This window comes from Doryrhamphus excisus, chromosome 16, assembly GCF_030265055.1.
Source record: "Doryrhamphus excisus isolate RoL2022-K1 chromosome 16, RoL_Dexc_1.0, whole genome shotgun sequence".
Taxonomy (NCBI): Eukaryota; Metazoa; Chordata; class Actinopteri; order Syngnathiformes; family Syngnathidae; genus Doryrhamphus; species Doryrhamphus excisus.
Window position 1 is genome coordinate 2,442,985 of NC_080481.1, and position 24,057 is coordinate 2,467,041.

The 24,057-nt window shown below is 39.6% G+C and overlaps 2 protein-coding genes across 10 annotated transcripts in view; both read left to right on the forward strand.

Moving 5' to 3' along the window:
* Positions 1–191: 191 nt before the first annotated feature.
* Positions 192–17,477, forward strand: c16h7orf57 (chromosome 16 C7orf57 homolog). 4 transcript variants are annotated; one of them, XM_058051189.1, is made up of 8 exons: positions 192–628; positions 12,018–12,073; positions 12,137–12,310; positions 12,868–12,955; positions 13,872–14,001; positions 14,267–14,331; positions 14,403–14,503; positions 16,284–17,477. In XM_058051189.1, the coding sequence occupies exons 1-8, from the start codon at positions 537–539 to the stop codon at positions 16,340–16,342; spliced, it is 765 nt and encodes a 254-aa protein (XP_057907172.1). In that variant the 5' UTR covers positions 192–536; the 3' UTR covers positions 16,343–17,477. The 4 variants fall into 4 exon arrangements, with proteins under 4 accessions (XP_057907172.1, XP_057907176.1, XP_057907173.1 ...); XM_058051193.1 differs by lacking the exon at positions 192–628 and adding an exon at positions 11,299–11,320; XM_058051190.1 differs by lacking the exon at positions 192–628 and adding an exon at positions 11,468–11,578.
* Positions 17,478–18,378: 901 nt separating this feature from the next.
* LOC131104516 (plakophilin-4-like) overlaps positions 18,379–24,057 on the forward strand; it is a 44,585-nt gene continuing 38,906 nt past the window's right edge. For 5 of the 6 annotated variants that reach the window (XM_058051800.1, XM_058051802.1, XM_058051804.1 and 2 more), the window contains exons 1-2: positions 18,379–19,224; positions 19,409–19,568. In XM_058051800.1, the coding sequence (XP_057907783.1) occupies positions 19,458–19,568 (111 nt within the window). In that variant the 5' untranslated portion in view covers positions 18,379–19,224; positions 19,409–19,457. Of the gene's footprint in view, positions 19,262–19,408; positions 19,569–24,057 lie in introns of all 6 variants that reach the window. The other variant, XM_058051801.1, reaches the window with a different exon arrangement.

Genomic DNA, 24,057 nt, shown 5'->3' on the forward strand with positions numbered 1-24,057 from the left:
GTTTGACGGTTATGACAGCATTCCCTGTCGCCTGCTTCATATGACATCACCTCTGTCACCCGTTTAATACGACGAGGGCGGCTGCCATGTTGAAATGTGATGGGCCAGAAAGTGCTGTCTTATAATCAGTCACCCAAACTCTTGCCCTCGGGCTAAAAGTCAAAGGATCACTGAGACCTGATGTAACATGTGCGATTCTCCCCTTTGAAACTTCAAACTCCAGTTTGTGAACAAAGTCCTGTCTATCTATTCGGAATAGGAATCTCCGACCACTGACCAAACTCCATTTGCAACCGCTGCCTTTTTGTACCTTCTCCTCAATGACTACATTTCATTTCCCTAAGTGCCATCTCAAAGACAAGCAGCGGGGGACTCGACACTGTAAAAGCCCAACACGGGAACTAGCAGCGGCGAGGAAAATACAAAGATAACGGAGCGCGAAAAGAAAAAGGAATATGCATATGTCTGGGGACTTATTTTCTTCTTCCACAAAGAGTCGCCACGCTGAAGTTTGTTTGTGAGGCATATCCAGGAGAATGTTGATAAGACTAAAACCGGGAGACAATGTGCTTGCTGCAGCAGAAAGGAGGCTACTGCTGTGTTGTCATGCAGTAGATGGAGCAGATAGGTGAGTCGAGTGTCATGGCAAAGACCTTGTCAACAGATAGCTATCTGCAAATAACACCACTTATGCAAGCCCCGAGGCTGACCACGGGGGAAATCATATTTTCTAAGCCACTGGACGACTATTCATTTAATAAGGATGCCCCAAATAATGCAAAGATGTTATTCTGCAAATGAGCTTTCTCTCTGTTTCTTTGTGAGTCAAATGTTAACTGTAACTCTCTTCAACTTCATTGTTGTAAATGTTTTTTTTTGTTTTCTTTAAAACATTTTATCTGTAAAGATAGGAGCCTGTGTCCAGTGAGACAAAGCCAATCATTGAATCGTTGAATAGCGCTTATATAGGAAAGATTAAATCATGGATGTAATCATCCTCCTGAAGTACTATCTTATTCTATTTGAAGGTAAAATGTTCTCAGTCCTCAGTTATCAGCTGAGGAACTGCTTCATTTTGGTTTCAAAATGTCTCAAGGAGGAATTAAAAAAAAAAGAAATTAAAAAAAAAAGCATAGGAGTGTTCTCATACTCATGACATGTATTTGGTTTCAAGGTAATCATAAACCACAAGGGCCTATTTAGCTGTGCAGTATCGCACAATATTACAGGATGATAAAAATGTAGATAAAATGATGTAAGCACGCACTTGAGAAAAGATATGACTCGTGGTGATATCATTGTTGTTGTTTTTTTCCACATCATTAGTGGCCTATAATATTTGAACACATATATAGATATATTCCTGCTTCAATTCACTGTCAAGCTAAGGTATTCCCTGGAAAAAACTGCAAATTTAAAAAAAAACAAAAAAAAAAAAAAAAGAGTGAAGCTCCGCATCAGAAAGTTGCCTCTGTGCACCAAATAAGTAAACAATTGCGTCAATAAACACGGAGACCCATGCAAGACGTAAATCAATCACAGTGCATGATAAGGCCCGGCAATCATTAACCCTCTTTTGCTGAGAGTACATGTCCACTTATGGTTCCATCACTTCTGTCAGCAAGTCGTCTCTGATCACTGTTGTTATCTCCACGTGATCCTACCACAGAGCGTTCAGTGAGCAGTAGATCAATCAACAGACATTTAGCTGGAATGGCGTTACTGAAATATTATCCAAGCATTACATACAATATTGGTATTATTCATTTCTAATCACCAAATTAAAATGCATTATACCGCAAAGAGAACAATATGTCATATATACACGGATGCAGGCAAGGAGATGTAAAAGTTAGGGGGGTTGCAAATAGTCAGGAATCAGACTAGCATCTCTCCAATAACAAGTTGCAATTTTGAACAATTTTGACCCAATTGTCCTTACAGACTGAACTATTTTTGGCCCACGATGGGCTTATATTGAAGTGAAACCATTTTTGACAAATATCAAAAAAGAAAACATCCCCGTCATTGTCATAAAACGATAGTTACAATCGTCACCTGATGTGTCAAATTTGCATGCTGGGGTCACGTGACTTCACGTGACAACTGTCTCTCCTCAAAGGTGGCTAGCACTGGATTAGTATTGTTAGCCAGTGTCTATTAGTGTCCAAAAATGGTGTCATTTAGATATGTTGATAAGTTACTTGTAGCGGTATAAACTGTGATATTATTTCCTATTGCTACAGTAGCCTACAGCAGTGTTTTTCTACTTTTTTTTTTTATTATTTTTTTAGCCACGGCACGTTTTTAACCACCTCACGTGCATCATTAAGTCCATTGGAGGAACGTGTAGCAATTAGCTACGTGTTGCCACACGGACGAATATTACGCCACGGACACTCGGCGATGACATAATATTTGCAGAAAATTGTTAATAAATGTTAATTAAAAAAAAAATAATATCGGATAATTCCTCACGGCACACTAGCGGTACAGTGGTGGAAAATCACTACAGTAAAGTACCAACATAACCTGGTCTTTTAAATTCGAAGGAATTTAAATTCGATTTGGGTTTTTTTTAAATACAGCAATACTAATGACACAAATATATGATCTAAAGGGGGAGTGAAACTTTCTGGCAAAATTATGACAACAACAAAGATCGTACAAAAGCGACTCTCTGCTGCCCTCATGTGTACATTCACTAGTAGGTCACTCAATGCTTCCTGCTTTCACTTTTAGTGGCTGTGAGGATTAAGGTTGACATTAATTTATTTGCTTTCCATACACATTGATATGGTTTGCATTCTCTCTCATTGCACACATAAACAACAAAACTCAACAAACCTGAAAAAAAACAAGCTAATTTTTTCATGCGGACTCTTCCAGCAGCTTTGTTTTCAAACAGCCAATGCACAAACAGCCCCTTATTCTACATCAGTTACTCTCTAGAATAATCCACAAAATGCTCTTTCCTTCCCTTTTTACCTGTACTGGAGAAGCGCGGCGTCCCATCGTGGACGTACATCCCTGACGAGGCCAAGCCTGACACTCAGCCGGCCCGCGGGGCAAAGGCCCATGAGCCTGGGCAGTTGCGGCAGCCTGGGACAGGAAATGGCTGTTTGTCTGGGCCACCGCAAGGGCCCAAGGCACTCAGTGATAATCCTCTAATACCTGTCACAATGAGATTTGATTGGAGACTTGAACACTGGAATTAATAGTGTCAAGCCAACAGTGTAACGGTTCCCTGTTGACAGGTTGAGCGCATGAGAAGCACATTGAGAGTGGATGAACATCATACTTTATTCGATTATACTTAGATAAGTTAGATGAGCGGCTACTTCATGGCATGCCACTTGTGCAAACCGGGAGCTTAATGTCTTTATAATCCTATTTCAAAATACTGAACAAATACTTTCAGAGTTCTGTTTCATGTGTGTGACTAATTGTTTCTGATTACTTTGTGAATTTGGATTAAGAGAAGAAAGTTCTGAACTAATTTAATTAGAAAACATCACCAAAATCAATGACTTTGTATTGGTATACATCAGGGGTCTCAAACTCAATTTACCTGGGGGGCCACTGGAACTAGGGTCTGGGCAAGGCTGGGCCGCATCAGGTTTTCCAAAAAAAAAATAAAAAAAATTTCAGTGCTTTGGTTCCGATTTTCTACAATAAAAGCTCTGATAAAACATTCCACTGTTCTCAAATATCTTAATTTTTATTTTTCTGCACAAAATAAAATGAAAAATAAATAAACAAATCAAGAAATCAAGAATAAAGAAAATCAATCAATCAGTAATAAATAAATATAATAATAATAATAAAACGGCAAATAATAAAAACTTAAGAAAGCACATATAGTTGGTGGGTAGACAAATTATTTTTTTCATATTAAAATGAACAAAGCATTATTAGAGCCCTGTAGACATGACAAAACACGACTATAGTCACATTTATACTCTTTTTATTTACAACATATTGCGCAACTGCAGGGTCTTGAGACACATGCTAACTCGCAAACTAGAGAGCTAGCGACCTAAACGGTAGCCTTCAAGTTATTTCCTTTAAACTTAAATAGCCAAAAACTTACCACTTCCACATGGATAGCGAGGATAACTATTAACAGTTATTTAACCTTTAACATGAACATGAATCAAACGTAATATTTTTTTCTGGGTACATGATACCATACAGCATCCATATCAAACTTGCGCGGGCCGCACTAACATTAAACTTTCATATCAAGGCGGGGGCCTCAAACTAGTGTCCTGCGGGCCACATTTGGCCCGCGGGCCACGTGTTTGAGACCCCTGGTATACATGCATTGTGTTTTGCATGAAAAACATGATTGGTAAAACAATATAAAAATCCGGGTCCGGATCACGGTGGCCACGGCCACTTCCTTCAGTTCCACCGGGAAAACACCGGAGGCGTTCCAAGACCATCTGTGAGACATAATCCCTCCAGGGTGTCCTGGGTCTGCACTGGGGCCTTCTCCCAGCCAGGCATGCCCAGAACACCTCACCAGGGAGGCGGACTAGATGCCCGAGCCACCTCAACTGGCACCTTTAATTAGATCAGGAGCCTCTAATTAGATCAAGTCCCAACCCGGAGGAAGTGATCCATCTTGGCCTCAGATTTGGTGATTTAATGACGAGTGGGTGTGGTCTCGGCAGGTATCAGGTTATGAATAGCATTGAGCAGGAAATATATGTTATCTTTATCATGCAAATGTTAAATGCAAGGTATGGCTATCATATACAGTAGCCGTCGGAAGGATGTTTCATAATGTTGACTTGGTTGGTATACCTGGAGGAGCCTGGCCGCTTTTAAGACCTTCTTCTTTTTGGGCAAACAAATATGTGCTGAGTGGCTGCTGAACGGCTGTTGTCATGTTTACATTAAAGAAGAGCCTCTGCCAACAGCGCAGCACGGCGGTTTGTAAAGGCTGTGGCCGTTGAGCAATTAACACCACATGTTTGGCACCATTGGAGAGTTAAAAAAAAATACTGACTGGAACAAATGGAACAGAGTGATGTACGGCCATTATAGGGGGCAAGAAAGGCGTTTTTTTAAATGTTTTTTTATGTTTTTTTAATGTATTTTTTTATGATTTAATTTTTTGTCATGTACCAAAGTACGGGGTGATATGACCATACAATGAATTAATGTGTACCATAGTGCGTGTCAATATAGTGATATATATAGCACATCATGACTGGTTCAAGACTCTTCATCCTTGTATTTAGCAAACATCAACTGCTTGTATTGTTTCTTGAATTGGCTCATCGTTGTGCATTGTTTGATTCCCTTACTCAATCCATTCCATAGTTTGATTCCACATACTGAAATGCTATGGCTAGCATAACGTAGTCATAGCATATAAATATTTCAAATGTACTTCTTCCCTGAGATCATATTTCTCCTCTCTTGTAGAGAAGTATTGGATGACATTTTTAATATCATAATATAATATCATATATTTAATATTTGGATAATATAATAATAATATTTAAATATCATTCAGACTTTTGCTGTGGAAAAAAATTGCAAACAGACCTAACTCAATATGAATGGAAGACATCTTGCAAAGCGAAGAGCAGGTACAACAAACAACATGCAACTGTACACAAAGTACAAAATCAGCCAATCACTTTCTTCTTTTGAGCAATTAACACCACATGTTTGGCACCATTGGAGAGTTAAAAACAGGATTACCGACTGGAACGAATGGAACAGAGTGATGTACGGCCATTATAGGGGGCAAGAAAGGCGGGTGGAGCTAGGCACCCACCTGTAGGCACCCATAGCCTCAACGATGGTTGAACCAAAAATGAATCAAATATTATAGCATTGGTTGTTCCAAGCTGCTGTTTCATGTGTAAGCTATAGAGGGCAGTAAGCTTCAGCATGCTGGTTAGCTGAGCAAAAAGGGTAGAATAAGAGATTGAGGAAGTGTTCATGCCATGATGACCATTACAATATCATTGTGAACATGACCCCCACCACGCTTAACCCCACACTAACTTAAACGTACCAAATACCACCATACAACTCTCCACAACGTGGTAAAAATATACTCATCAACACTCACTCACGCTCGGATGTCTGATTCCTCCTTCAGTCATCATATTGTCCCTCACAATGGATATTCATTATCAGCAACACTTTCAATGGGGACGCAACAAGGCAAGTATTTGCAGCTTCTTTGGACAAAGAAGTATATTATAGTCCAGATCCAGATCCACATCCAGGCCAAAAAGGAGCTTACAGCGGGCTGCTGCCAAAGAATGTATTTATAACATAAATGTACTGCATGGGATTGGACCTTTTTCTCTCAAGTATACTGTTGTGTAGAGGCACATGTGTACAGTAATGCAACTACCAGATTGAAGAAACGCACAAATGTAATTGAACAAAATGTGACTAAAGCGTAGGGATGAGCAAGTACACCATTATCTGGATCTGGATCTGGATCTGTTCACCCATCTAAATCTAATCTGTACTCGGAGTGGGCGGGGCATAAACCAGAAAGGGGCGTGGTTGACATCTGTACATTATTAAGTCTGAAATTGACAGAGATGAATCAGAAGTTGCTATAGTTATTATTGTGTGTATGTTTATGTGTGTATGTAAATGATCTGTAAAACGAAATTATTTGTTAATGATCTATGTGTGAAGTTTTTTTTAAATTACATTTGTTCCTGTTTTCTTGTAAAGGCAATGCCAAGATTATTGTGTTGTTTATATGTCTTTATATTGTTTATATTATATGTCATATTCATAAAAACTAGTATGTTTGATGCAGTTTAAGGCAAAATATGGTTATGGTTATATTTCATTTGAACGTGCATCAGATTACAATTGAATGCATCACATAATCAGTTCCCAGTTCCACATGTCCAAAAGGAGTAGGAAGAAGCAAAGCTTATTAAATCCTACCCCTCCATCTGGTACTTTTACAATCAGTAACTGTTACATTTGTTCACTTCCTGCTTTCCAATGTAATTTAAGTTTATTTATTTGTAATTATATTTTTATTTTTAATGTTTTTTTTATGTTTTAATTTTTTGTCATGTACCAAAGTACAAGTTGATATGAGCATCCAATGCCATAATGTGTACCATAGTGCGTGTCAATATAGTGATATATATAGCACATCATGACTGGTTCAAGACTCTTCATCCTTGTATTTAGCAAACATCAACTGCTTGTATTGTTTCTTGTATTGGCTCATCGTTGTGCATTGTTTGATTTCCTTACTCAATCCATTCCATAGTTTGATTCCACATACTGAAATGCTATGGCTTCCCTGAGATCATATTTCATCCAATACTTCTCTTATAGAGAAGTATTGGATGACATTTTTAATATCATAATATAATATAATGTTTAATATCATTTTAAATATCATTCAGACCTTTGCTATGGAAAAAAATGCATAAGCAGACCTAACTCAATATGAATGGAAGACCCCTGGCGTATAGCAAGACATCTTGCAAAGTGAAGAGCAGGTACAACAACATGCAGCACAATCTGTACACAAAGTACAAAATCAGCCAATCACTTTCTTCTTTTGACAGAAGAATTTTCCATTTTTTCGACATCTTTTCCACACATTTGTCCATAACCAGTCCTGGTTTCCATCAGCAGTACTTTTCTAAAATTTTAAAGCAACTTCATTCAAAGTAATGCACATAAACGACACTAAAAAGACTAAATAAATCCCTATTCCTATTATACAGTGAAGAAAATAAGTATTTGAACACCCTGCTATTTTGCTATTTCTCCCACTTAGAAATCATGGAGGGGTCTGAAATTTTCATCGTAGGTGCATGTCCACTGTGAGAGAGATAAACTAAAAAGAAAAATCCAGAAATCACAATGCATGATTTTTTAACAATTTATTTGTGTGATACAGCTGCTAATAAGTATTTGAACACCTGAGAAAATGAATGTTAATATTTGGTACAGTAGCCTTTGTTTGCTATTACAGAGGTCAAACGTTTCCTGTAGTTTTTCACCAGGTTTGCACACACTGCAGGAGGGATCTTGGCCCACTCCTCCACACAGATCTTCTCTAGATCAGTCAGGTTTCTGGGCTGTCGCTGAGAAACACGGAGTTTGAGCTCCCTCCAAAGATTTTCGATTGGGTTCAGGTCTGGAGACTGGCTGGGCCATGCTAGAACCTTGATATGCTTCTTACGGAGCCACTCCTTGGTTTTCCTGGCTGTGTGCTTCGGGTCGTTGTCGTGTTGGAAGACCCAGCCACGACCCATCTTCAATGCTCTGACAGAGGGAAGGAGGTTGTTCCCCAAAATCTCACAATACACGGCCCCAGTCATCCTCTCTTTAATGCAGTGCACTCGTCCTGTCCCATGTGCAGAAAAACACCCCCAAAGCATGATGCTACCACCCCCATGCTTCACAGTAGGGATGGTGTTCTTCGGATTGTACTCTTCATTCTTCTTCCTCCAAACACGCTTATTGGAATTATGACCAAAAAGTTCTATTTTGGTCTCATCTGACCATAAAACTTTCTCCCATGACTCCTCTGTATCATCCAAATGGTCATATGCAAACTTAAGACGGGCCTTGACATGTGCTGGTTTAAGCAGGGGAACCTTTCGTGCCATGCATGATTTCACATCATGACGTCTTAGTGTATTACCTACAGTAACCTTGGAAACGGTGGTCCCAGCTCTTTTCAGGTCATTGACCAAGTCCTGTCGTGTAGTTCTGGGCTGATTCCTCACCTTTCTTAGAATCATTGAGACCCCACGAGGTGATATCTTGCATGGGGCTCCACTCCGATTGAGATTGACCGTCATGTTTAGCTTCTTCCATTTTCTAATGATAGCTCCAACAGTGGACCTTTTTTCACCAAGCTGCTTGGTAATTGCTCCGTAGCCCTTTCCAGCCTTGTGGAGGTGTACAATTTTGTCTCTGGTGTCTTTGGACAGCTCTTTGGTCTTCGCCATGTTACAAGTTAAAGTCTTACTGATTGTATGGGGTGGACAGGTGTCTTTATGCAGCTAACGACCTCAAACAGGTGCATCTGATTCAGGATGATACATGGAGTGCAGGTGGACTTCTAATGGGCAGACTAACAGGTCTTTCAGGGTCAGAATTCTAGATGATACACAGGTGTTCAAATACTTATTTGCAGCTGTATCACACAAATAAATTGTTAAAAAATCATGCATTGTGATTTCTGGATTTTTCTTTTTAGTTTATCTCTCTCACAGTGGACATGCACCTACGATGAAAATTTCAGACCCCTCCATGATTTCTAAGTGGGAGAAATAGCAAAATAGCAGGGTGTTCAAATACTTATTTTCTTCACTGTATATACTGTAATTAGGCTAACTTTTGACAAGTTAAAGTGCTGGTGACAGGTGCTGGCTCTCAATGGCCCTGGGCCTATTTTCTCCGACAATGTGGGTCATGTCCCGTATGCATGCAATTCATATTTATCCTGATTTCCTACTTTTTACCAAACAAGTAGACAGAAGAGTTTTTTCCACTTCTCTTCCATTTGTGTTACAAAGGGATTTGCATCCGATGTTACATGCAAAGTACCTAGTGAATGGACACTAGACAAACTTTAGGCCATGTTGCATGGTCTAAATCTGTTTTTTTCTGAAATTCTGAGGAAAAAAGTCATCATGCATGAAAGTACATTTTTATCATAGATGTTTTTTTTTAATATAAGGATAAACCAGATTTTTTTCTTCATCAGAACAATATCCTTCCCACATGATTTCCCATCCTTCCTATAATCATGATCAAAATCTAGAACAACAACACATCAGTAATCATCAGCACTGGTGCACAGCTTCCACGGCCTTGTTAACAACCTCCATATCTGTGACACACCTCCTCGATAACAGCCGTGTGAAAATACCAGACCCAAATGGCGGTGAAATTTGGAGCTTCTGTGCACTGAGCAGCTGCCGCACCAAGTGATCGGGAACGATCACCACATTTTCCAATGAATCCACTCATCCCAGTTAATAAAAGTGTTTACTCACCAAATGGAAGTTCCATATTTGAGCTTGAGGTGTTTACATTGACCATGGCGTCGTCCCTTTACGTCCTTGCAAGGATGTTTTTAATTCTTACTTTTTCTCCCACCATGAGGTGTAAAATGTGAAAGTTTGGCTGCTCTAGTGTGAGAAGGGTGTTGGTACAAGGTAAGGCCGGTGTTGCCGCTGTTATCTTATTGATTTTCCTAATCTGGGCAAATGTGGGTGGGGAGGTTAAACAGTAACTAGGCTCGTATGGACACCAATCTATATAGCAGCTGTAACTATGGAAACATGATGATAGAAACTCAAATAGACATAAAGTTATTATGCGTTTTCCTTTTTTTTTTCCTCATCAGGAACAGCAGGGCCTCCACATGCAGATGAGGTGTGAATTTAGAGAAAGAGTTTACACGAAAAGAAAGAGATAAAGGCTGTAATGCGACCGAAAGAGGAGAGGTGTGGAGAACGTACGGAGGTGGCGGTCAACAATTATGATTCATGCGCTCATCTGTTTTGCTTTGTACTGAGAAGTACAGAACTCTAAGCAAGTAAATAGTGCTTTTAGTTTGAATTTATATAGCTACATATTAAAATGAACAGGCAAAATCATCCACAATCCTCATGTGAGACATGAACATATATGCCTTTCACTTTTCTGTGCATTCTAAAGATATAAAAACAGATAAAAAGAGACAGCTCAGACTCTGAAAAAGACTCCAAAGAGCGCCAAAAATGCTCCATTTCCATATAATGTGACATGCTTCTGTGTTCATTTGTATGTTGCTATGTGAAATCAATGAGCCCAGGAAAGTAGTTCCGGTAATATTTAAAATGACCAAATACGGCAATATACCATCGTATTGTGTGATCATGAATATAGCTGTTACTACATGATCAGAGCATGTAAAACAACAAAACCTTGTGTCCCGTTACATGCAGTAATGACCTGTCTCTTTTTATCTCTTTTTATAACTATAGAATTCAAAGAAAAGAGAAAGTTTGAAAAAAAATTTAAATTTAAATTTGGTATTCTATTAAATCATTAAATCATTTGTCTTTATATTGCCTTAAATAAAAAAACACAATGCAATACAACAAATTCATTTTGTTGGATTGAGCCGTGTTTTAATTCGCACATTTGCATACTTACACGTAGCGTACTAGTCAATGCTGCGTCAGTACCCGGATGTTGCACTCAACACGCCCCAAATGGTGAGTTGGCAACATCGCGGAACTGGAGTGTGGTTGTTGTAATTAATTAGGGACAGCACTGGACTGTCAAAATAGTAAGTATGGGTAAAGTATACATAGTATACGATTTCAAACAACCTCGCTATTAATTAATCGTTTCAAAAACGCACTTAATGCCGATTTCACAAAGGCCTCAGGTCTCACTCGCAATCAGTTTTGTGCGCATCTACACAAATACACGATCTTTGATTCGGAAATCGGAAATGAGTATCTGAAGTCACCGGAAGTACATTGTAACGTTATTCGTCGGTCCTTCCCCCCCTTCGTAGTTGCAGAATAAGAAACAGCAAACGGTAAATTATATTAACCAAACACGTTTTAAAGCCGCATAATGCAATTATTTCTGTTTTTTTATCGTCTGACTGTAACCGTGGTGTCGGTGCTGTCGGGTTAGCTGCTCTGTTTAGCTAGCTTAGCTACCCGCTTTAGCATGGCATTGTTAGAGATGTCACGGTGCAAAGCTGCTTTAGTGCTAAATTCTGTGCATAATTTATGAATCTTATTTGTTTATCGTTATGCTAAATAAGAAGAAAAATAGACAATGTAGTTTAACACGGTAGTTGTTAATTGTAAGATGTAACGGCGTACAAATAAATATTAAAACGTGTTATATTTGCTTTTGCTAACCAGTGCCGTATTTTACTGTATACATTATTATTATTATTATTATTATTATTTCCGGTTTCAGGTAAGACACAGGTTCAAATTAATAAATGTTCTTTTGGTTTTCAGATTTCTTTTGAGTATGAGTGCTGTGGTACCCAACCATCGAAGAACCAAGCCTGGAGGTAATTATTAAATGTAAAAACTCACTTTTATGGTTCCAAATGTAATTGTATTATGATTTACAGGCATAAAGCCCGGAGCGGCAACCGGCGGCGCGGCAGGGCCGACGTCTCAGATCCCTGGTCTGTCACAGAGCGCTGACGAGAGCGCCCCGATGGAGAGGATCAGCGGACGGCGGGTTGGGATCTTTGAGTCCGATTCCGACTACGTTAAGCTTGCAAAACAAGGCGGCCACAAAGGTAGTAATTCCTCATATTGATGCATTCTTATTAATACAGTAAACCTCGGATATATCGGATTCAATTGTTCCCACTGGTTTTGTCCGATATAAGCGAAATCCGTTATATGCGTATACCGGAAAATGTCTGTTTTATGCATATATCGGATTTATATCCGGTATATGCGTAAATCGGATTTTATCCGTTATAAAAAGGCACTTCCTTGACTATGTTTCCAATGTACCTGGACGCGCAGGCAACACTGCAAACGCTGCAAATGACGTCGTATAGCGGGCTGTCACGATTCGGCGAATCGGGGCGCCACGATGCGGCCATGCGATATATGCGAGGGAAATTTAATGGAAATACATTGGAACGGGACTGGAGATTTTGTCCGAAATAGGCGAAATCCGTTATAAAAAATCCGATATATGCAATGAATTTTTATTGGAAATGCATTACAGAAAAATCGCTTCTTTTTTATCTGTCCGTTGTGAGCGAATTTCCGATATATCCGAGTCCGATATATCCGAGGTTTACTGTAGTGGTTCTGACATGTTTGCCCCGCCCTTCTGTAGGGCTTTTGAGCCATGATGACAATGATGACGACCAGCCGAAGAAACCGTACGTTTCTAACAACTGGTTTGCAGGTGATCACTCAAACAGGTAAATAAAACGCTGCTTTGGCGCAGCTGCGTCGTTTCACCTTTTTTTTATTTTAGGCCAGGGGTGCTCACACTTTTTCAGCATGCGAGCTACTTTTAAAATGACCGAGTCAAAATGATCTACCCACTACAAAAATGCAAAACATCTATTTATTGTCAAATGTATTGAGTATTATTTGTACGTACAATGTATGTTGATGTACCTTACATAACCAAATGAGCCAATATTGCAAAACACACATAATTAACAGTTAACATTTTTTGTAATTACCTCCACATTACTCCACATTTCCCTTCTTTGGTACTGCGATGGTAGAATGGCATATGAGGCAAACGCACTTGTGAAAAAGACATTGTGAAAAAAAAGTCCACCTCCCATTCCGTATGGAAGTGATATGTTTTTGCCTTTTTACTTGGTCCAGCTCCTTCACTCATTTTAGTGACCATAAACTTTAGCGAGGGCTTAAAATCTAACGCAATTCGCCTACTAGCTTAGCACTTTGCATCGCTGTCTACGCATGAGCGGTGACCTAAAGGTCAAAATTCAGTTGTCATCTGACTGGTTGTCCTGTATGTCAATCAAGTAACGGGGATGGCTGATAGGCTGACATCGTAAGTTCTGCTGCACTTAGAGACGTTGTTTGATTTGATTGGTCGCCCGAAGGGCAACATTCAGTTGTCATCTGAATGGCTGCCCTGTATATCAATCAAGTGACGGCATTGATGCTGGGATGATATTTTTTTAATGTCACGCCGCGATCGACCAGTACCACCTCCGCGATCGACTTAATGAGCACCCCTGTTTTAGGCGAAACAAACAATAAACCTTACAAGTCAACAGTGCACCACATGGGTTCATTCCAATGCAAGATGAAACGGGACTATTAATTAAAACACACGTGGTTTTGTACTTACAGCGGAAGCAAAGCAACGTCTCCCAACAGCCAGGCGAAGGGCGGCAGGCAGCCTTTGCTTGCACCGTTTGGCACTGATAACAGTTCATCCTGGGAAAGAGAGACCGATAGCTTTACTCATGATAAAGATAAGGTGAAGCTGTCAAGCGTCGGCATCTTTTTTTTTTTAAATTATTGTTTATAGTTCCTCTCCCTGCCTCCTCCATCGTGTTATTTTTATTTTTTTCATCATCATGAAATCACCGGCTGCATTTCTCATTAGAAGCAAATTTTCATTTGTAGTTTTTGACACGTCTTCATTTGTGGTCCACTCACCAGTCGGCGCACTTTTTTTTTTTTCCCCTCCCACATTGTAAAAGTGCGCACATGACCCTTTTATCATCTCTCCATTTTTACAGATGTCCCCCGAGCTCACGGCCGTGGCGTTGGAGCCGCTTTCTGTGAGCGGCAAATACAAGAGGATGTGAGTACATCCCCGTCACGGTCACGGTACATGCGTGAGCACGTAAGCATGACTCCTCGTCATCTGCGCAGGTCTCATGATAAGCGGACCCCCCCGGTCAGCATGTCCAAGCTGCTGAGTCACGGCTACGTGGAGGATAAAAAGAAGTCCCCCAACGACGACGACGCCTCAAGTACGGTATCCTACGGTGTCTCAATTCGCGCACTTTCGTACTTACACTTATTCTTTTGAGTGAATAAGTGGACTCACAATACCCGGATGTTACCCTCAACACGAGCAGGACGCCATCTTGGCTACGTAGCGTAATACTAGGCACTAATTAGAGTGGTTATAATTCATTCATTTTCTACCGCTTATCCTCACGAGGGTCGCGGGGGGTGCTGGAGCCTATCCCAGCTGTCTTCTGGCGAGAGGCGGGGTACACCCTGAACTGGTGGCCAGCCAATCACAGGGCACATATAGACAAACAACCATTCACACTCACATTCATACCTATGGACAATTTGGAGTCGCTAATTAACCTAGCATGTTTTTGGAATGTGGGAGGAAACCGGAGTACCCGGAGAAAACCCATGCATGCACGGGGAGAACATGCAAACTCCACACAAAGATGGCCGACGGTGGAATTGAACCCAGGTCTGCGCGCTAACCACTTGACCGCCGTGCCTCCCTGGTTATAATTCACCTAGCAAAAATATATTAATGTGATTATTAGTGATTATTTTATACATTTTATGTATTTTCAGGCTGCACGGCGGCCTAGTGGTTAGCGCGCAGACCTCACAGCTAGGAGACCAGGGTTCAATTCCACCCTCGGCCATCTCTGTGTGGAGTTTGCATGTTCTCCCCGTTTTTCTCCGGGTACTCCGGTTTCCTCCCACATTCCAAAAACATGCTAGGTTAATTAGCGACTCCAAATTGTCCATAGGTATGAATGTGAGTGTGAATGGTTGTTTGTCTATATGTGCCCTGTGATTGGCTGGCCACCAGTCCAGGGTGTACCCCGCCTCTCGTCCGAAGACAGCTGGGATAGGCTCCAGCACCCCCCGCGACCCTTGTGAGGAAAAAGCGGTAGAAAATGAATAAATGTATTTTCAATCATAAAAATGAATACAAATGCAAACATGAGGCATTCAAAGACGGGATGACACGTAGTATTTTACACTAGCCACAAGATGTCACTAGTGTAATGCCGCGTGAGACGCAAAAGACATCAGGCTATTATTGACTATTTGAATGATTGCACAACAGGCGCAATAATCCCCAACACACCATTCTGAAATTCAACTCTGAATCCCCGACATCACTTCCTGTCCCCCAAGCACCAGGATATATTTACAGTTACACAAGAACGAGTCATTAAATAAATATAATAATAATAATAATGAAAACTTAAGAAACCACATATAGTTGCCGGGTAGACAAATGATTTTTTTCATATTAAAATGAACAAAGCATTATTAGAGCCCTGTAGACATGACAAAACACGACTATAGTCACATTTATACTTTTTATTTACAACATATTGCGCAACTGCAGGGTCTCGAGACACATGCTAACTCGCAAACGAGAGAGCTAGCGACCTAAACGGTAGCCTTCAAGTTATTTCCTTTCAACTTAAATAGCCAAAAACTTACCACTTCCACACGGATAGGGAGGATAACTATTAACAGTTATTTAACCTTTAACATGAACATGAATCAAACGTAATAATTTTTTCTGGGTACATGATACCATACAGCATCCATATCAAACTAACATTAAACTTTCATATCAAGGCGGGGGCCTCAAACTAGTGTCCTGCGGGCCACATTTGGCCCGCGGGGCTGTGTGTTTGAGACCCCTGATTTACATGATATCATTATGGCAGTCTTTTCATTTTAAATGGGGCAAGTTCGGGCATGTTTGTCATGTGTTGTTTGTGTATTTAAGGGTTCCTCCTTGTTTTGCAGGCGTAACCTCGGAGCAAACGAGCACCGTGGCGACCGAGGACGTGGACGACCTGGAGTAGTGCACGCCGTCGACATTCCCACCTTTTACTCACTCTTCTTGTACGTCCACTGACTGTTTGTACTCACGTTTATGCAGCGGTACGAGCCCTTCCATTGCATCCGTTTGCGTAAAAAGCATTTTATCAAGTAGATGTGACGCTGTTGTTTTTTTTGTTTTTGTTTTTGTAATGCAATTCCTCAATTTGACTGGCAACTGATGAGCTAACCGTTTGGTTGCGTTAACCAGCTCATCGTTTTCGTGGCCTACGTGTGTGTGTGAAGACGGAGCAGGTCAGTCGTAGACGTGTTTGTGCTAATGGCTTTTAGTTGAAGTGATGTGAAATATGTTTTCCGAGCTGCAAACCTGCCGCTCTGACAAAGGGACGTTTGGCTTGTCATTCTGTTCTAGCATTTGTGGCGAACATTTGAACCACCCCCCAAATTTTTTTTTCAAACTACTCACATTTGTCACATTTAAGAAAACAAAAAACAGAAATAAGCTACAAGGTAAAAGTAAACTGCTACGACCCATAGTCTCCCGTGTGGGGAAACACGCCACTCCATGTATCGTTCATGTTGCTGCAACAAAGCAGAATGTGCCAAGTGTTCATACGCACAATTGGAATCCCGTTGCGTTACTCGACTCTCCCCCCGGCGGCATGTCACGAGGAAATGCTGTGCAGGCCAACAAGCTTAAGCGTTGACTGTGCAAATGGCTTCTGAACACGCTCGCCATGCAGCAGTGCGGGCGTCACAACAAGCCTCCCGTCCTGTTTCTCATGATAAACGTCCACCGGTGAAAATCCCAAATGTTACTTTTACACAAGTCCATTTCCCACCGGGACTCATTTTGAACACAGAAATGCTGCAGTTGTCTCTCGGTAACGAGGAGTCATCCTTGTCATTAAAAGCCTTCTGTGTTCAATGTGAGGCGTTTGAGTGCGGCACAAATGGGGGCAGTTATCCACTTGTGATGTTGTTCGGCTTGGAAAACAGGGTGGTGCTCATCCGTACCAAAGTGTGGCGAGTTTGTGCATTACTAGAGTTTTGTTTACATACTGATGAGCGGAGAGGAGGTGGCTTAAGTAACACAAATGTTCAGTGTAGCATACCCTACACATACGGTTTATTTGAATAAATGGGCATGTGCATGTACTGATGTCTGTTGGTTTTTATTTATCAGCAGGGGTCTCATTAAAGAAAGGGGTGTCCAGACCTTTTCCAGCCAGGGCCACATATTGAAGAACAAAAGGATGCAAGGACCACTATAGTTAGCATAGCATAGCATTTCATTTCAGCAGTTTTTCCCCAAATATTTCAACTTAAATAATCTTCATGAATGCTCTTCTCATATCATTTCTTTATCCCCATGATATTTTGAATTTATATATATATATATTTTTTTTTTTTTTTTTTTCGTTAATTTTCTTCAAATTAATTTTCCAAAATTTCAAATGTTATTTTTGGTTTCTTGTAATATATGAAAATATATTTTTAACATTATTTTCTTTCTTAATATAACAAGTTTATTACCATAATTTTTTTTTGGGTTTTAATATTTTGACTTTACGCATGTATACATTTTTTTGTAAATGTTCTTGTTATGCCTTAATTTCTGTAATATTTTGACTTCATTATTTTTTATTATATTATTTTTATTCCAGTGACATGATACTTTTTCTGCAACCTAATTTTAAAATTACACCTGTATTTACGTTCAAGTGGTTAGCGCCCATACAGCTAGGAGACCCGAGTTCGATTCCACTCTCTTGTAAGTTATCCCGGTGCATGTGTGGGTTTTCTCCAGGTACTCCGGTTTCCTCCCACATTCCAAAAACATGCTAGGTTAATTAGCGACTCCAAATTATCCATAGGTATTAATTATGAGTGGGAATGGTTGTTTGTCTATATGTGCCCTGTGATTGGCTGGCCACCAGTCCAGGGTCTATATGTGCCCTGTGATTGGCTGGCCACCAGTGCAGGGTATCGAATGTCCCACCCCCCGGGACCCTCGTGAGGATAAGCGGTAGAAAATGAATGAATGAATTAACATTAGTTAGCTAGCTGCGTAGCCCAATGATAGCAAAAGTAATTTATTACTCACACAAAATATATTTTTATGGATATCACGATTACAGCCATCCCTTTTAATAATACAGTTCTCCCATTCTGTGTTGGAGTTGGTAAGTTTTTGGCTTCTTAAGTTTAGAAGAAATTAATTAGAGGCTAACGAGTTAGCATGCTAGCTCGCTACCATTTACAGCATAAGTGTTGAAGAGTGTTGAGTAATAGCAATGTAAATGTGACTATATGGGTGATATTTCATGTTTAAAGGGCTCTAATGACGTTAAGAACTACATCTAGAAAGCCATACACATGTTTTCTAAGATTTAACTATGAAAATATTCAATTTATTAACATCGAATCGTCGATAAAATAGCCGTTCTAAGCGAGGGACAGTAGGGAAGCTAACCCCCCGCCAAAAGCGAGGGCCACTACATAAAATGCACCACTTTTCTTGGCACGCATCGACAAGTGATCGACCCTGGGATCAGATTGGAAAGCGATCCATCGCCGCATGGTGACGTCACGCCGCTGCTCAGTAACAGTGGCTGGGCGGGTTGGTGGGCGGGCGGCAGATTTCCGCGCGGACACCACCGGAGGTTGAAGTGCATCCACTGGAAAGACCACCGGATTACCCCCCACACACGCACGCCGCGTACACGCGCACAAGAGCGCGCACGGCGTCGGACATGTAGCGGAGATCTCGCGGAGGAGGCGGAGGAGGAGACGAGAGGAGCATGGATGCCTAACAGGACGCATCGAGCCAGCTGTGGCCTGCTTCCAACGGCAACATCTGGCCGGTGACAGCCGCTCGCCACAGAAGACAGCTCGGCGTCGGGTGAGTCGGCGTGACCTCGTCCTTGGTTTTACCGGAGGTGCGGTTTACTGATCACATCACATGTGTGCACGTTTGAATGGGAAATAAATCACACTATATATCACCAATGCTTGGTTTCAACCATGCAATGGTTTGTTCCAAAAACATCCAAATATGTCAGCACTGTGCAATGTGACTCTTTCAGGCTCAAACACACCAGGATCCATCTGAACTCCAGCATCCAGGTGTCAGAGATGGAGGAAGGGGATGCAGAAGGAGAGGGGCCGAGTGGCTGCACCAGAAGCAGCAGCAGCAGCACCACCACCACCACCACCACCAACCTACTGGCTTCTGTCAAAGAGCAGGTAGGATGGCGACACACCCTCACTGTGCATTTCCTCACATTTCCTCCATTTCACTTCACTGCCCGCCTTCCTCTCTCTCTCTCGCTCTCTCTCTCCTCCTCTTGTGAGGAAAAAATCATATCTCCTCCTTCATTGTCTTCCTCTCGCACCGATTTGGGGACCCAATCCAAATTGACAGCGCAAATCCCCGCAGATTATCTCCAGCTCAGACGTTCTGATGATTTTTGCAGCCCAAATTCTGCTAAAACTTATACGAGACATTTTTCCGGAATTCTCCACCCAGCGAATAAAAGGATGAAGGTGCAGAAGAATGCGAGCTACTCAGAGTGTCTTCATATTTGATAACACTAAAATTAAAAATGTAATTTTAAATTAATAAAAAAAAATTTAACAGTGATGTATGTCACAATGTCCATGGTTTTGTTTTAAAATTAAATTTAAAATTAAATTCAAAATTAATTAAAGTGTGTTTGTTTTTAAATGTAATTCAAAATGAATAACGTTTATAAACAGTTGATTTTAATGGAGTGAATTAAGCGACATTGTGGCTATGTGTTTTTAAATTGAATTTAAAATTAATTTTGAAAAAGGTTGATTTTAATGGAGGGATGCATTTGCAACTGTACTTTTTTGTTTTTAAATTTAATTAAAAATTAATTAATACATTTTTTTAATTGAATTTTTTTAAAGAAATAGATGTATGTGACATGGGGCTGCACGGCGGTCGAGTGGTTAGCGCGCAGACCTCACAGCTAGGAGACCAGGGTTCAATTCCACCCTCTTCCTGTGCATGCGTGGGTTTTCTCCGGGTACTCCGGTTTCCTCCCACATTCCAAAAACATGCTAGGTTAATTAGCGACTCCAAATTGTCCATAGGTATGAATGTGAGTGTGAATGGTTGTTTGTCTATATGTGCCCTGTGATTGGCTGGCCACCAGTCCAGGGTGTACCCAGCCTCTCGCCCGAAGACAGCTGGGATAGGCTCCAGCACCCCCGCGACCCTTGTGAGGAAAAAGCAGTAGAAAATGAATGAATGAATGTGTTTTTAAATTGAATTTAAAATTAATTTTGAAAAAGTTTGATTTTAATGAAGGGATGCATTTGAAACTGTAACTTTTTGTTTATAAATTTAATTCAAAATGAATTAATAAAATTTTTTAATTAAATTTTTTTTAGGAAATGGATGCATGTGACATTATGCATACGTTTTTCTTGATTGATTTAATTAAAAAAGCAGTCAAATTTAATGGATTAATATATGTTTATTGTCTCTGGGTATAGAACGCTGTGGATATAATTTTCATATAATGAAAAAAAAATATTTTGACTTCAAATCTCCTTTATAAATATGCTGCTGCAGCCTAAAATGTCTTTTTAGTCATGAGCTGTACAGGTGAGTGACATTTGACCAACCCAAGTTGGTTTCCATATACAGAATCCACGGTTCCATTTATCACAGAAAGTCTTCCAGGTCTCGAAACAGCAAAACAGCCCCAGACCATCACACTACCACCACCGTATTTTACTGTTGCTATGATGTTCTTTTTCTGTAATGGCACGCACACCTTCCAAAAAGTTTAACTTTTGTCTCATCAGACCGCAGAATATTTTCCCAAAGATCTTGGGGATCATGAAGATGTTTTCTGGCAAAATTGAGACTAGCCTTAATGTTCTTTTTTGGGGGGGTTTTGGTCTTGGGGTGTCTTTCATATGGTGGAGTCATGGACAGTGACTTTAACTGAGGCCTAAAGATGTTGTTGTGGGGTCTTTTGTGACCTTCTATTCGTGGATAATGGCTCCCACTATGGTTTGCTGGGGTCCCAAAGATCAGAAATGGCTTTATAAGCTTTTCCAGACTGATAGATTAATGATTAATCTTAGGTTAATCATGTTTTAACAGAGGGGATAATTTTTCACACACTGCTATGTAGGTTTGAATATTTTTTTCTCACTATTTTCATTTAAAAACTGCGTTTTGTGTTCACTTGTGTTGTCATTGATTAATATTGACATTTGTTTGATGATATGAAGCATTTAAGTGTCATAAACATGCAAAATTTCACATCAGTGTATTTGGTAAAGAAAAAAACTGTAAAAATTGGCCAAAGACCAAAGTTGATACCAACAAAAGGCTTTTTCACATCCGTATATGACAATGACAAGATGGCCCTGGCATCTGTTAATTTTATAATATGTAATAGTAATGGTAATGGTTTAATTTCATTTGAACATGCATCAGATTACAATTGAGTGCATCCCATAATCAGTTCCCAGTTCCACATGTCCAAAAGGAGTAGGAAGAAGCAAAGCTTATTAAATCCTACCCCTCCATCTAGTACTTTTACAATCAGTAACTGTTACATTTGTTCACTTCCTGCTTTCCTCATATAATTTAAGTATTTTTTAACTTTATTTTATACATTTTTATTTTTTTAATTTTTTTACTTTAATTTTTAAAAAAATGTTTAATGTTTTAAATGTTTAAATTTTTTACATTTTTAAAAAATATATACATTTTATAAAAATTTTTAAATTTTTTAAAAATTTTTAAAAATTAAAAAAATATTTTTTATTAAATTTTATTCCTGTAAAATTGCAGCACATTTTTCTTGTCCTGCTTTTCGGCTTTGTGCCCTGTTGATGAAAATCCTGTCGTGAAAAATGGTAGTGGTAATGGTTTTATTTCATTTGAACATGCATCAGATTACAATTGAATGCATCACATAATCAGTTCCCAGTTCCACATGTCCAAAAGGAGTAGGAAGAAGCAAAGCTTATTAAATCCTACCCCTCCATCTGGTACTTTTACAATCAGTAACTGTTACATTTGTTCACTTCCTGCTTTCCTATTATTTAATATAATTTAATTACATTTAATTTTATTTTATTTTATTTTATTTTATTTTAGTTTAGTTTAGTTTAGTTTAGTTTAGTATCAGTAACTGTTACATTTGTTCACTTCCTGCCTTTGTAATATAATTTAAAATATTTTTTGTATTTTTTAAATTAATTTAAAAAATATTTAAAAGTTAAAAAAAAAAATTAAAAAAAATAATTTTTTTTATTTTATTTTTTGTCCTGTACCGAAGTATGAGTTGATATGACCTCGATGGAGAAACTTTGTACGCCTTTACTTTTACAGCATATCCATCTTCTCGTTTTTGTATTAGCGTGTGGAAATATCCAATTATCCGAGCTAAACAGAGCATATCCTGCTCGATCATCCACTGCCTCTGAGCCAGGCATGATGGCGACTCTGAACTGTTCCTGTTTTGGGGTGACACGTCTCGTTGGTTAAATGAATTATCATGTAGTATTATGCTTCCAAGATCCCAAAGAGCACTGCTACGTATGTCTGGTTATTATACGTGCTTGAGAGGTAGAAGCATCCGGAACGGTCAGAGAGGTCAGTCAATAGCGTCATGTTGCCATCGTTCTCTCAGAAGTCAATATATCTCTCAGCTGGGAGGAATAAATCAAACAAGTTCATCTTCCTTTCTGAGGAATATAAATAGTCGTGTGTCTGCTAGTATTATTAGACGGTTAGCATCAGCAAGTTGACATAGCGCAGGCCTGCAGGCGCGCATGCAGGGTCGCCATGTTTTAATAAGATGCATGGTGCTGCTAAAACCAACAAGCGCACTCAGCAAAACCTGCCAAGGGGGTTCGATAGAACACCAGGGTCACATCGGCGCCCCGGGTCCTCGCTTGAAGTGATCGGGTTGTCACCTGGTGTGAGTGGCGGGGTCAGGTCGGAATGGGAGTAAGGTCGTCAAGCAGCGGCGCTTCACCCTTTATTGTGTCATCTGTCTGGATGTGACAGCTTCCTGTCTTGTCAGTCTGGTAGGGAGTCAGGGTTGGAAATCTCTTTCTGATAGACCAGTGATTGCCCCCTGGTGGGCCGTGGTGGTACTGCAGGTGGGCCATGAAAGGTCATGAAAAATATGATTAATTTGTGCAAATATTATTTTTTATTGTAAGATATTTATTGCTGATGATTTAAAAAAAAATATTTATAGGCCTAAGTAATAACCTTTTGAGTGTTATTGACCTGTCACAATATTTTAGGAACCTTACACAGTTTATGATTGGAACGTAGCTCTCTGGTCATCACGCCCGTCTTGAATGCAGTTATGAAAAGTATGATAATTAATTTGATTAAAAGTTTGGGCTTCCTTTATCTCCCTGCTTTCATTTCAATCCTGAATCTTTAGAATAATAATAATAATAATGATAATAAACTTTACCAAGTCAGGGCCCACTTGAAAATCTGCAAAATGTCGGCGGCCCACCTTTGTCCAGTACATAGACGAAATGTTGCGTTCTCAGAGCACAATAATAATAATAATAATAATAATAATAATAATAATAATAATAATAATAATAATAATAATAATAATAATAATAATAACAATAATATTATATATTAATTATATTCTATAATAATAATAATTATTATTATTATAGAATATAATTATTATATAATATT